At 37.3% G+C, this 14,857-nt stretch overlaps 1 protein-coding gene across 2 annotated transcripts in view; it reads right to left on the minus strand.

Annotated features, from left to right (window-relative positions):
• The window catches only part of LTN1 (listerin E3 ubiquitin protein ligase 1), a 72,245-nt gene that overhangs the window by 51,827 nt on the left and 5,561 nt on the right, over positions 1 to 14,857 (minus strand). The window contains exons 3-6 of one of the 2 annotated variants that reach the window (XM_007173807.3): positions 14,615 to 14,713; positions 13,867 to 14,097; positions 11,245 to 11,297; positions 10,350 to 10,530 (exon numbers count right to left, since the gene is read on the minus strand). In XM_007173807.3, coding sequence (XP_007173869.2) covers positions 10,350 to 10,530; positions 11,245 to 11,297; positions 13,867 to 14,097; positions 14,615 to 14,713 — 564 coding nt within the window. The remainder of the gene's footprint in view (positions 1 to 10,349; positions 10,531 to 11,244; positions 11,298 to 13,866; positions 14,098 to 14,614; positions 14,714 to 14,857) is intronic. The other variant, XM_057545327.1, reaches the window with a different exon arrangement.

Here is a 14,857-nt window from a genome sequence, read left to right on the forward strand (position 1 = left end):
AAGTCAGAAATAAATGGAAAAGAAATGAAGGAAATGATAGCAAAGATTAATAAAACTAAAAGCTGGTTCTTTGAGCAGATAAACAAAATTGATAAACCATTAGCCAGACATCAAGAAAAAAAGAAGACTCAAATCAATAGAATTAGAAATGAAAAAGGAGAAGTAACAACTGACACAGCAGAAATACAAAGGATCATGAGAGATTACTACAAGCAACTCTATGCCAATAAAATGGACAACCTGGAAGAAATGGACAAATTCTTAGAAATGCACAACCTTCCAAGCCTGAACAAGGAAGAAATAGAAAATATGAACAGACCAATCACAAGCACTGAAATTGAAACTGTGATTAAAAATCTTCCAACAAACAAAAGCCCAGGACCAGATGGCTTCACAGGTGAATTCTATCAAACATTTAGAGAAGAGCTAACACCCATCCTTCTCAAACTCTTCCAAAAAATTGCAGAGGAAGGAACACTCCCAAACTCATTCTATGAGGCCACCATCACCCTGATACCAAAACCAGACAAAGACACTACAAAAAAAGAAAATTACAGACCAATATCACTGATGAATATAGATGCAAAAATCCTCAACAAAATACTAGCAAACAGAATCCAACAACACATTAAAAGGATCATACACCACGATCAAGTGGGATTTATCCCAGGGATGCAAGGATTCTTCAATACACGCCAATCAATCAATGTGATACACCATATTAACAAATTGAAGAATAAAAACCATATGATCATCTCAATAGATGCAGAAAAAGCTTTTGACAAAATTCAACACCCATTTCTGATAAAAACTCCCCAGAAAGTGGGCATAGAGGGAACCTACCTCAACATAATAAAGGCCATATATGACAAACCCACAGCAAACATCATTCTCAACGGTGAAAAACTGAAAGCATTTCCTCTAAGATCAGGAACGAGACAAGGATGTCCACTCTCACCACTATTATTCAACATAGTTTTGGAAGTCCTAGCCACGGCAATCAGAGAAGAAAAAGAAATAAAAGGAATACAAACTGGAAAAGAAGAAGTAAAACTGTCACTGTTTGCAGATGACATGATACTATACATAGAGAATCCTAAAACTGCCACCAGAAAACTGCTAGAGCTAATTAATGAATATGGTAAAGTTGCAGGATACAAAATTAATGCACAGAAATCTCTTGCATTCCTATACACTAATGATGAAAAATCTGAAAGAGAAATTATAGAAACACTCCCATTTACCACTGCAACAAAAAGAATAAAAAAAAAAAAAAAAAAGAATAAAATACCTAGGAATAAACCTACCTAGGGAGACAAAAGACCTGTATGCAGAAAGTATAAGACACTGATGAAAGAAATGAAAGATGATACCAACAGATGGAGAGATATACCCTGTTCTTGGATTGGAAGAATTAACATTGTGAAAATGACTATACTACCCAAAGCAATCTACAGATTCAATGCAATCCCTATCAAATTACCAATGGCATTTTTTACAGAACTAGAACAAATCATCTTAAAATTTGTATGGAGACAAAAAAGACCCTGAATAGCCAAAGCAGTCTTGAGGGAAAAAAACGGAGCTGGAGGAATCAGGCTCCCTGACTTCAGACTATACTACAAAGCTACAGTAATCAAGACAATATGGTACTGGCACAAAAACAGAAACATAGATCAATGGAACAAGATAGAAAGCCCAGAGATAAACCCACGCACCTAGAGTCAACTAATCTATGACAAAGGAGGCAAAGATATACAATGGAGAAAAGACAGTCTCTTCAATAAGTGGTGCTGGGAAAACTGGACAGCTACATGTAAAAGAATGAAATTAGAATACTCCCTAACACCATACACAAAAATAAACTCAAAATGGATTAGAGACCTAAATGTAAGACCGGACACTATAAAACTCTTCGAGGAAAACATAGGAAGAACACTCTTTGACATAAATCACAGCAAGATCTTTATTGATCCACCTCCTAGAGTAATGGAAATAAAAACGAAAATAAACAAATGGGACCTAATGAAACTTCAAAGCTTTTGCACAGCAAAGGAAACCATAAACAAGACCAAAAGACAACCCTCAGAATGGGAGAAAATATTTGCAAACGAATCAATGGACAAAGGATTAATCTCCAAAATATATAAACAGCTCATTCAGCTCAATATTAAAGAAACACACACCTCAATCCAAAAATGGGCAGAAGACCTAAAGAGACATTTCTCCAAAGAAGACATACAGACGGCCACGAAGCACATCAAAAGATGCTCAACATCACTAATTATTAGAGAAATGCAAATCAAAACTACAATGAGGTATCACCTCACACCAGTCAGAATGGCCATCCTCAGAAAATCTACAAACAACAAATGCTGGAGAGGGTGTGGAGAAAAGGGAACCCTCTTGCACTGTTGGTGGTAATGTAAATTGATACAGCCACTATGGAGAACAATATGGAGGTTCCTTAAAAAACTAAAAATAGAATTACCATATGACCCAGCAATCCCACTACTGGGCATATACCCAGAGAAAACCGTAATTCAAAAAGACACATGCACCCCAATGTTCACTGCAGCACTATTTACAATAGCCAGGTCATGGAAGCAACCTAAATGCCCATCCACAGACGAATAGATAAAGAAGATGTGGTACATTTATACAATGGAATATTACTCAGCCATAAAAAGGAACGAAATTGAGCCATTTGTTGAGACGTGGATGGATCTAGAGACTGTCATACAGAGTGAAGTAAGTCAGAAAGAGAAAAACAAATATCGTATATTAATGCATGTATGTGGAACCTAGAAAAATGGTACAGATGAACCGGGTTGCAGGGCAGAAGTTGAGACACAGATGTAGAGAACAAACGTATGGACACCAAGGGGGGAAAACTGTGGTGGGGTGGGGATGGTGGTGTGCTGAATTGGGCGATTGGGATTGACATGTATAAAGTGATGTGTAAAAAACTGATGACTGATTAAAAAAGAGTCATGTACCACAGTGTTCACTGCAGCTCTATTTACAACAGCCAGGACATGGAAGCAACCTAAGTGTCCATCAACAGATGAATGGATAAAGAAGATGTGGCACATATATACAATGGAATATTACTCAGCCATGAAAAGAAATGAAATTGAGTTATTTGTAGTGAGGTGGATGGACCTAGAGTGTGTAATACAGAGTGATGTAAGTCAGAAAGAGAAAAACAAATACCATATGCTAACACACATATATAGAATAAAAAAAAAAAATTCTGAAGAACCTAGGGGCAAGACAGGAATAAAGACACAGACCTAGTAGAGAATGGACTTGAGGATATGGGGAGGGGGAAGGGTAAGCTGTGACAAAGTGAGAGAGTGGCATGGACATATATACAGTACCAAAGGTAAAAGAGATAGCTAGTGAGAAGCAGCCGCACAGCATAGGGAGATCAGCTCGGTGCTTTGTGACCACCTAGAGGGGTGGGATAGGGAGGGTGGGAGGGAGGGAGATGCAAGAGGGAGGAAATATGGGGATATATGCATAGGTATAGCTGATTCACTTTGTTACAAAGCAGAAAGTAACATAACATTGTAAAGCAATTATACTGCAATAAAGATGTTAAAAAAAAAAGAATAGGGCTTCCCTGGTGGCGCAGTGGTTGAGAATCCGCCTGCAATGCAGGGGACACGGGTTCGAGCCCTGGTCTGGGAAGACCCCACATGCCGCGGAGCAACTGGGCCCGTGAGACACAACTGCTGAGCCTGCGCGTCTGGAGCCTCTGCTCCGCAACAAGAGAGGCCGCGATAGTGAGAGGCCTGCGCACTGCGATGAAGAGTGGCCCCTGCTTGAAGCAACTAGAGAAAGCCCTCGCACAGAAACGAAGACCCAACACGGCCAAAAATTAAAAATAAACAAATAAATAAATAAAATTAAAAAAAAAAAGCACCATAGCAGCAATTATAAAAAAAAAAAAAAAAAAAGAATATATCAGAACAAATTTGGCCGAAATTATCAAAAGATTGTTGTAAATAATAAAAGAATTGATTAAAAAAAAAAAGAACTAACAGTTCAGAAGAGTTGCTGGATACAAAATTAACGCAAAATAGAAAATGGAATCAAAAGAGAAAACCCATTTCACAATAGTAACAAAAACCATGAAGTCATGTTCAGTATTATAAAATACTATTCCAGGATGGCAAGGGCCTGATATAGGCTAAATAATTTTGAAAAAGAACAAAGTTGGAGGGTTTCAGGACTTACCGTAAAACAATAATAATCAAGAAAGAGTGGTACTGGTGTAAAGATAGACATAAAATGTAACGGAGTAAGAGTCCAAAATTAAAATCTCATATGTTCAACTGAATTTTGACAAAGGTGCCAGGGTGGTGGGGTGAGGAGGAGCTGGTAGTCTTTCAAGAAATGGATACCTATATGAAAAGAAATCTGACTCTCACCTTTATGCCATACACAAAAATTAAGTCTAAATAAACCTAAACTATAAAATTTCTAGAATAAAATATAAAAAAATCTTTGCAACCTTCAAGTAGGCAAAGACTCCTTATATAAGAAATCAAAAGTATGAAGTGTAAAAAAAAAAAAAATTGATAAATGGGACTTTAAAACACCTACTCTCCAAAAACCATGGAAAAAAAGTGAAAAGGCAAGCCACAAACTATAATAAAACATTCATGAAACTTTACCTGACAAAATACTTGTACCCAGAATAACTAAAGCATATTCATAACTCACAATAAAAACCAAAAACCCAACTTAAAAATAGGCAAAAGAATATCAAGTAGTGACAGGCTGATACACTGATCTTCCTGCAAAGAACAACTATAGACTCTGTGAACCCGACACAAAAAAACTATCCAAGGGCTCTGAAGACTGAAATACACATTTTGGAGGGGGTATCATAACTTGGAGTAAGCAATCACACATACTGAGTTCCCATTTTGTGCAGTTTTGCCCTGAAGGTGGATGCAGTCACCACCACAGAGGCACTGGGGCAGCTACAACTGCAACAGAAAGCCTGACATCCTTCTGGTTGGAAGAACTGAAAGAACCAGGAAAAGGAGCCCAGGGTAACCAAGATGGCAAGAGAGTAATAGGGAACTCCAGAAAGAAGAGAACCAACGAAGAGAACCCCCACGTTCTGTGTTTATTAAACAGTCTAAATCTACAGCTGACACTTGAACCATGCCCACTGCAGGCATGAGAGTTTGTTGAGTCTAACCAAGTTGATTGCCCACTAACACAAAGACATCAACACCCTTTGGAGCAATATAAAATAATCCTGTCTCCAAAATATAACATTCCAGGATACAATCTAAATATTTACGTCTAGGATGCAATCTAAATATTTACGTGTAGGATACAATCTAAAATCCCTCAACATGTGAAAGCCAAGAAAATGTGATCCCAGATGTTATTATCAGACACGTACTTTACAGCAGCTATTATAACTATACTCAGTGAGGTAAAGAAAAATATGCCAACAATGAATGAAAATATAGGAAACAGATACATGTCATTATACATTTGTCCAAACCTACAGAATATAAAACATCAACAGTGAACCCTAATGTAAATTATGGATTCTGGATGATAATGATGTATCAACGTAGGTTCATCAATTGTTTAAAAAAAAAAAAACAGGTACCACTCTGGTGAGAGGATGTTGATAATGGGGGAAGCTATGTATGTGAGGGGCAGGAGATATATGGGAAATCTTGGTACTTTTTCCTCAATTTTGCTGTGAACCTAAAACTGCTCTTAAAAAAAGTCTTAAAAAAGTAGAAAATTTCATCAAAGAAATAGAAAATACAAAAACCAAGTTGAAATTTTAGATATAAAAACTACAACATATTAAATTAAAAATGAGCAAAAGGGCTAAACAGACACCTCAAAAAAGCAGAAGATAGGGAATTCCTTGACAGTCCAGAGATTAGGACTCAGCATTTTCACTTCTGGTACCCTGGTTCAATCCCTGGTTGGGGAACTACGGTCCCGCAAGCCAAGTGGTGCGGCCAAATTAAAAATAAAAAAAAAAAAAAAGAAGAAGAAAAACAAATGGCCAATAAACACATTAAAAGATGTTCAGGGCTTCCCTGGTGGCACAGTGGTGAAGAATCCGCCTGCCAATGCAGGGGACACGGGTTCAAGCCCTGGTCCGGGAAGATCCCACATGCTACAGAGCAACTAAGCTTGTGCACCACAACTACTGAGCCTGTGTTCTAGAGCCCGCGAGCCACAACTACTGAGCCTGCGTGCCGCAAGTACTGAAGCCCGCGCACCTAGAGCCTGTGCTCCGCAACAAGAGAAGCCACCGCAATGAGAAGCCCGCGCACCACAATGAAGAGTAGCCCCCACTCGCCGCAACTAGAGAAAGCCCATGCACAGCAATGAAGACCCAACGCAGCCAAAAATAAATAAATAAAAATAAATAAATCTTAAAAAAAAAAAAAAAGATGTTCAATACCATTAGCCATCAGGGAAGTGCAAATTAAAACCACAATGTAAAGTCTCTACCCCAGAGGTCAGCAAACATTTTCTTTAAAGAGCCAGAAAACAAATATTTTAAGCTTTGCAAGCCATATGGACTGTGTTGCAACTACTTTGTTCTGCTATATTAGCACAAAGCAGTCACATACAATACAAAAACGATTTACAAAAACAGGTCAGGTGTGCCAGATTTTGACCCATGAGCTGTATTTGCCAATCCCCGATCCCACACCCAAGAGAATGACTTAAAACAACGGACAGGGCTTCCCTGGTGGCACAGTGGTTGAGAATCTGCCTGCCAATGCAGGGGACATGGGTTCGAGCCCTGGTCTGGGAGGATCCCACATGCCGCGGAGCAACTAGGCCCGTGAACCACAACTACTGAGCCTGCGCGTCTGGAGCCTGTGCTCCGCAACAAGAGAGGCCGCGATAGTGAGAGGCCCGTGCATCGCGATGAAGCGTGGCCTCTGCTTGCCGCAACTAGAGAAAGCCCTCGCACAGAAACGAAGACCCAACACAGCCAAAAATAAATAATAAATAAATAATAAATAAATTGAAAAAAAAAACCAACGGACAATATTGAAGTAATGATATGGAACTAAAAATCTCATACACTGCTGATTAAGAGTGTAAAATAGTATAACCACTTTGAAATACTGATACAAGCAACAACAAAGAATCTTAAAAACATTATGCTGAGCAAAAGAAGCCAGATACAGGGAATTCCCTGGTAGTCCAGTGGTTAGGACTCCGCGCTCTCACTGGCGAGGGCCCAGGTTCAATCCCTGGTTGGGAAACTAAAACACAAGCTGTGCGGCAAGGCAAAAAAAGAAAAGAAAAAAGAAAAGAGAAGAAAAGAAAAGAAGCCAGATACAGAGTAATATATGGCTCCATTTATATGAAAACCTTAAAAAGACAAATCGAATCTGTAGTGACAGAAAAGTAGATAAGTAGTTGCCTAGGTTAAGGGAGAGGATGACTAGCAGGGACACAAGGAACCAATTTTTGGGTGATAAAAATGTTTTACTTCTTGATTGTAGTGGTTATGTGGGTATGTACATGAAGATGAGTGTATACATCTGTCAAATCTTAAACTCTAAGCTTAAAATGACTGCATTTTATTGTATGTAAGTCATACCTTAATAAAATTTGTTTAAAAAGTTATTCTAGGATATTTTTTAAATACCTGAATAAACTGAGAGGTAATTATAACATCAGGTTCAATAACCTAAAAACAGCAAGTCTCCCCAAATCATTCAGTGAAACCCCGATCAAAATTCCAGTTAGATTTTTTTTGAGGAATTCAATAAATTTACTTAAATTTATACAGCAGAATAAAGTTCCAAAACAACTTAGTCTTGAAGATGAAAAAAAGAGCGACTCACCTGAGCAATTATTAGGACATATCATAATGTCATTTTAACAGTGGTACTGGCATAAGAAGAAACAAAGACTAATAGATCAGAAGATAGAGTTTTGAGAAAAACTCATGAACATATGGGAACTTAATATACCATAATGGCAGGACCATAAATCAATAGGGAGAGAATGAACAGTTTAACTAGGTGTGTTAGGAAAAGTGGCTCACTGTATATGAAGAGAAATGTAACTAGATCTCCACTTAACACCACATAAAAAGGTGGGTTATTGATGGATTAAAAACTTCATATGAAAGATAAAACTAAAGAGATTAAAAGATATCTGTTAAGAAAAATATAACTTAAAAAAGGATATAGCTGTTTAAAAAGATATAACTATTAAATATAACAATATTTTTATGGCTTAAAAGTGAGAAAGGCCTTCATAAGGCAATATCAGTGGTTTTGATTACATTAAAATTAAGATTTCTTTATAAAAGAGGACACATGAAAGGTGACAGAATGGGAGATTATTTACAACGCCTAAAAATGACAAAACGACTAATATTTAAAATATACAAGGAACTCCAGTAAAATAAGAAAAAGAGATCTCCAATAGAAAAAAAGGGGTGAAAGATATGAATAAGTAGTTTACAGAGGAAACATAAAAATCTGAAAAGCTTATGAAGAGATGTTAAAAGTCACTAGTAAGCAGAGTAATTAAAATTAAAGAGAGGTATCATTTGAACTCCTAATTAGACTACTGAAAAATAGGAAGTTGAATGATGCCCAGTCCTGGCTACAGTATAAGGATATATAGTAGTCATCATGTATTGACAGTTGAGCCTAGACTAATGCAGCCAATCAGGTAAGCAATCTGGCATTACTTCAGAAAATTAAGTATGCCTATATTCTTTGACTCAGCAATTCAGAAATCAAGAGAATTTCAGAAAAAGAAATTCTCACAGATCTGGGGATACATGAAAGATGCTCACTGATGCTTTATTTGTGAGAGCAGGGAGTCGAAGGCAAACAGGGTGTCTATCACTGGGGGAATGAACAGGTAAAATGGAATGAATGCAAACTTCTGAGTACTACACATCAGTTAGAAGCCATGGGCCAGATATACATACAGGAATGTGACAGATTTAAATACCTTTGTACTTTTTAAAAAACTACTGGGACTTCCCTGGTGGTCCAGTGGGTAAGACTCCGTGCTCCCAATGCAGGGGGCCTGGGTTTGATCCCTGGTCGGGGAACTAGATCCTGCATGCATGCCGCAACTAAGAGCTCGCATGCCGCAACTAAAAGATCCTGTGAGCTTGGGACTTCCCTGGTAGTGCAGTGGTTAAGAAACCGCCTGCCAATGCAGGCGACACGGGTTCAAGCCCTCGCCCAGGAAGATCCCACATGCTGCAGAGCAACGAAGCCCGTGCGCCAGAACTACTGAGCCTGTGCTCTAGAGCCCGTGAGCCACAACTACTGAGCCCGTGTGCCGCAACTACTGAAGCCCTCGCACCTACAGCACAAGGAAGAGTAGCCCCCACTCACCACAACTAGAGAAAGCCAACGCGCAGCAAAGAAAACCCAACACAGCCAAAAAATAATTAATTAATCAATCAATCAATCAATCAATTAATTAATTTAAAAAAAGAAAAAAAGATCCCGCATGCCGCAACTAAGACCCGGTGCAGCCTAAATAAATAAATAAGTAAATTTTTTTTAAACAAACAAACAAAAAGTACATGTATAAAAAAAAACCTACTAAGTAAAAAGCAATAAATGGGACGAAATATAACACAGTATCATTTATGTGAATTAAAAACACATGCAAAAAGGCTGTGACATGCCTAACAGAGAAAATTAGATAAACTTCATTCAGGCATGATGTCTAGTGCTGTTGTGTGGGAATTCAAAGTTAGTGAATCAACAATATACATTAAATAAGGTGTCTTTAAACAGACACACATAAAACAAGTTTATGTACTGACCAACTGTCAAAAATGTCGTGACAAGAGACTAACAGGAGCCTGATCCTGCATTTCCCCTAAGAGCAATGCTTCAGTATTCACTAATTCAGTGTTCGTGGACTTCACAGAATAAAATCACAGTAAATAATGAGAATCGACTGCACAGACGAAAGCACATACATTAATCACACTTAGGATGGGCAGCTGGCAGAGGTGGAAAACGGAGACAGACAGACAAAAGGGAAAAAATAAATACATTAAAAGGAAGAGACTTGTACACACCTAGCAGTTTTAAGGTGCCATGAACAGAGAAAGATGATGATTCAACTCTGAATCTGAGGTCCAAACAACTAAATAAAAAAATGAAAATACAAGGACATTCTAGTAAGAGAGGTAATTCAGTCCCACCACAAAAATGTGTTTGCAGAATTTTAAACATAAACAATAAACATGAAGCCTAAATAAAAAATAACAAGATCAGGGGAGAAAACGGAATCAGAGAAATGTCTTAAAATAAAAAAGATTAAGATACCTGAGGTATACTGTGTTTTCCATACTTCCAAAACTTATTCTGTGATAAAAGAGACTTAAATTTCTCCTCCAGAGAATCAAGCTCATTATCAGGTAGGAGGCTAAGCAATTTTTTCAATGCCAATAAGGAACAAGTTACAACCCGATAGAATTTAGCTTCTCTCTCTTCCTCCGGAACAGTTCTTGATGTAAAAAGAAAATAAATACATATAAGGATTGAGAATAAGACAAAATACATATTCAGCACATCTATTTTAAATGTTTTATCATTGAATATCTACCAAAGTTGCTTTATCTCTATATTCATTCTCCCTGTGCCAAACCCCCGCAAAATGCCAATATAGAATTTTAATCACATATTATTCGAATAATACAAGGTGAAAGTAAATGAAGAGTTGTGGCTTCATTCATAAGTGTGCATGTACACTGCTCTCAGTAGCAGTTAATTGGATGATTAGAGAATAAATAACACTGCATCTAAGAGTACTTTCCCTTACAGACTCTTAATAGTTTGATTAGAACACAAGAGTAAGAAGTAAATGGAACATCTTACTATTCTTTCAATAGAACTATTCATAGTTCAACTATTTTCATCCAGACCTTAAAATGGTTCCTGCTATGACTGTCAAAAGGCAAATCTTGAAAAAAACCTAAAAACATCTCTTTGTAAAAGAACCAAATCGTGGGCTCCCAGATAATTCAAGTTAAATAGCGGGACAACTTGCAGGTAAAAGCACTTAAAACAGCACCTGGCAAATAGCACTATATTAAGTATTTTCACCTCTACATTTAGCATCCCTTTTTTAAAAAATGTCACATTGAAATTACCATCTTATCACCTATGAGTGAAACATAGTTTCACTTAATCTGAGTTACACAGAAACAGTACAACTTACTGTGGGTCACTGAGTGTATCAGGTGTTTCTTTTATAAGATGATCCTGCAGCACCTATAGAGGGGAGAAAAATGCCACAGCCTTGAGATTTTACTGAATTGTCAGTGGTGAAGAGACAGAACATAAACTTCATCTTATCTAAAAGTTTTTATCCCCTTTCTCACAAAAGTAGCAAAATTAAGTAGCAAAACTAAAAGGTTTGAATTTTACCAATTTTTCCCCCTATCAATCCCCAAGGTTGGCACCTGCTGGGGTAAAGAAGGATAAGGTACTTCTTCCAAACACCTCCAGTTTCCACTGAGAGGAATTTTCCCTTAAATACTCCTGGCCCCTTGCTTCTCCATTCCTCTTGTACACAGCAGTGAAGTGAATGGGATGTCCGATTAGTAAGTTTGGGAGTGAATTAGGCTCTGCTTTCCTCGCCCCTCTTTTTTGAGCACCTCCCTGCTCACATAGAACACTCATTGTGCTCTGCTCCATCATGGAGGAAGGTTTAAGGTTCCAGTTGAAATACTGAGTAAGTCTGCTTACTTCTGGGGTAGAGTACTAGCAAGTCCACTGTTCCAGTATCAATTTTATCAGCAATAATAATAACCAACATTTACTGAGTTTTTCCACTTACCATGTATTGCTTTGAGCACATTCCGTGCATTAACTAAATCCTCAAAACAACTCAATGAAGTACAAGTTAATTCCTACTTTAACAGCTGAGGAAATGGAAGCACAGAAACGTGCCCATGGTCAAACACCCCAACTAATGGCAGAGTGGACTGGAACCCAGTGGTATGACCCAGAGCCCATGTTCTCTTACAGACACTGTGACATTTGGATCTCATTTGCCTAACTCCTCTCTAATAAATGTGTTTTGAACTTAGGAAAGTTCAAACCCAGTATCTGTATATCTGTGACACAGCCAACTAAAGGTAAAATAATGGAGGAAATAATCCACATATCCAATGATCAGTTACACATCCATAATAAAACCAAGAACAAAAAACCAACCAAATAAACAAAACTATGAATAGCCGAATTAATTATCTCAAAATCCATTTTCTAAAACTCTTAAGTGTCCAAACTCATGATACTTCACTCATAACATTCATCACTTGATATTTTAAAGAAACCAATGATATTTAATTTACAGTTGGGATAGAGAACTCCCTTTTGAGAGTATGATTAAACCTACAAACCCTAGGGAATTCCCTGGCAGTCCAGTGGTTCGGACTCAGCGCTTTCAAGGCTGGGGCCCCGGTTCAATCCCTGGTCCGGGAACTAAGATCCTACAAGCCGCGCGGTGCGGCCAAAAAAAACCACACAACTACAAACCATCACCCTAGAAAAACAACTCTGGTACAACAGAAAATAAAGAATGTAAGAACCAAGAACTTAAAGGGGGAACTAGAATGCGTGTGTGCGTGTGTGTGTGTGCGTGTGCGTGCGTGTGTAGAGATGTTGGGTGAAGAGATCAGATAGGTAAGAAGGGACCACATCATGCAGAGCTTTGTAGGCCAAGATAAGAAATCTGGACTTGTAAGTATAATGGGAAGCCACAGAAAGGTCGACTAACTGAAAGGAGGGAAGCAGGGAGAAAACGAGGGAGGAGGAGGGAAGGTGTTTAAGTAGGATTATACATCGGGTGCTATGGAAATGTAAGAGTACTAAATGAGGAAATAAATGCAAGCATTATCTTTTTTTTTAAATCTTTACTTCTCCTCAATGGACTCACAGCCCACCTATTTTTATCTCTTGGTATAATGCTAACAAATTGGCGTCTAGTTTTTTCCAGTCCATATATCAGGAATAGCAAATAAGGAGAGAAAAAATGAGGAAGGACAGTACTGTGTACAAACTAAAAGCCACAAAAGTTATGGCTGGTATCAGTCTGGCAAAACTGTTGGCCAAGTGTTGGAGAAATATATATCTGTTAATGGGAGTACAAATTTGTATGGCCCTTTGAAGGGCAGTTTATCCACATCTATAAAAAATTTAAACCCTGTGACCCAACATATAGTTACTAGAAGTTCTGGTAACTCCCACTCCTACAGGGTATGAAGAAATCTATTCAAGAATGTTCACTGAGGTACATTGTTTGTTATCATAAAAAACCGGGTAAATATTTTTAAAAATAATAAATAAATAAACCTATTCTTAAAAAAAAACGGGGGAAAAATCCCAAATGTATATTAAAATGAAAGAAGTTAAATAAACTGTTGTATATCTATATATACAAAGGAATACCAGGATGAAACAGATTTGTATACATGTATTGATTTGGAAATATGGGGGGAAAAAGTTTAGATTTGATTTTTAGATGTATTCTTTTTTTAGATTATATATTACAAAGCACATATCTAAATTTTTTTAGATACGGTAAATGAAGACATTAAACATAAACAGGGAAAACTTAAATCATTTAGAAAGATCCAATCCAAAAAGTTAATTATGTTTAAAAAGCCAAAATGGTCAACTTTGATAAACACCGTTTAAAAAACGCAATCTTCCATTGAAAATATTTCACGTCTCATATCCTCACAATGCTAGGTAAAAGAGCTGCCTTTGTAATATGCCTTATATCCCTTAAATACTTCAAAAAAATAGGTACAGAATGGTTCCAAGGACTTACACTTGTAATTTCATCCTTACAAAATGCTATGGCTTCAGGTTGCTTGCTTGGAGGGAAAGCTGCTTCAAAGGCATCTTTTGCTGCAGATGCAGCTGGTGTGTAAGTATCACACTGAGCCATTAGCCAATAGCCCATTAAACTTTTTAAGTAAGGAGCCAAGTGTTTCTTAACTTTAAGGATAAGCTTTTCAAAAGCTTGCTGTGTGGCTTCTCGAACCCGGCGGTCATGATCCTATTGAAAATATAATATGGTTTAAAACAGCTCTAACCCATAAAAATAAATACTGACATTTCTGGGTATGCGATGAGGACCCATTAATAAGAATTCACCTATGCACAAACCTAAACTAAAATCAATAATTATATTAAAAAACTGATTAATTTTTCCTTTTCCCAACGAGTTAAAAATGACTGTATTCAAGATAGAGTCAAGGCTAAGCCTGGAATAAATAAGCAATTCATTCTCATTCTTCTGCAGCAAGTATACAAAGAAATTACATTGTCAAAATGTGCTATGACTTAAAAGTATCTAGGTAATTCTATAGTAAGGACCTAACAGCTCCTTTTTACAACCCAACATGATCCAATCTGCATAATAATATTGACATAACATTCCACAACCCTCACCAAAAATGAATCATATAAATTTGATAGTCCCCACAACTTCAACCAGAAACAAAAACAAAAAACACAAAAAACAAAACAAAAAAACCACAACAGAAATAAACTAGCCAAGTCTTAATACTTACAAGTGAAATTTTGCAGAAAATTCTTGGCCAGTATGGAAGAACTCCTTTCACAATTTCCGTGTCTCTCTCTGTACACATGGTTCCAAATTCCTGCATAGCCTAAAATAAATTATTAAAATTGTTAAGGATCAACCGCCATAATACTGGCTGTTGATTATATTTATGCCGTTCTAGAAGCTTAGTCTATTTTATGTAACGTGAGAATACACCATCCCTGTTTGTGCCATATGGGACTAATCTGAA

This window comes from Balaenoptera acutorostrata, chromosome 4 (genome assembly GCF_949987535.1).
Source record: "Balaenoptera acutorostrata chromosome 4, mBalAcu1.1, whole genome shotgun sequence".
Taxonomy (NCBI): domain Eukaryota; kingdom Metazoa; phylum Chordata; class Mammalia; order Artiodactyla; family Balaenopteridae; genus Balaenoptera; species Balaenoptera acutorostrata.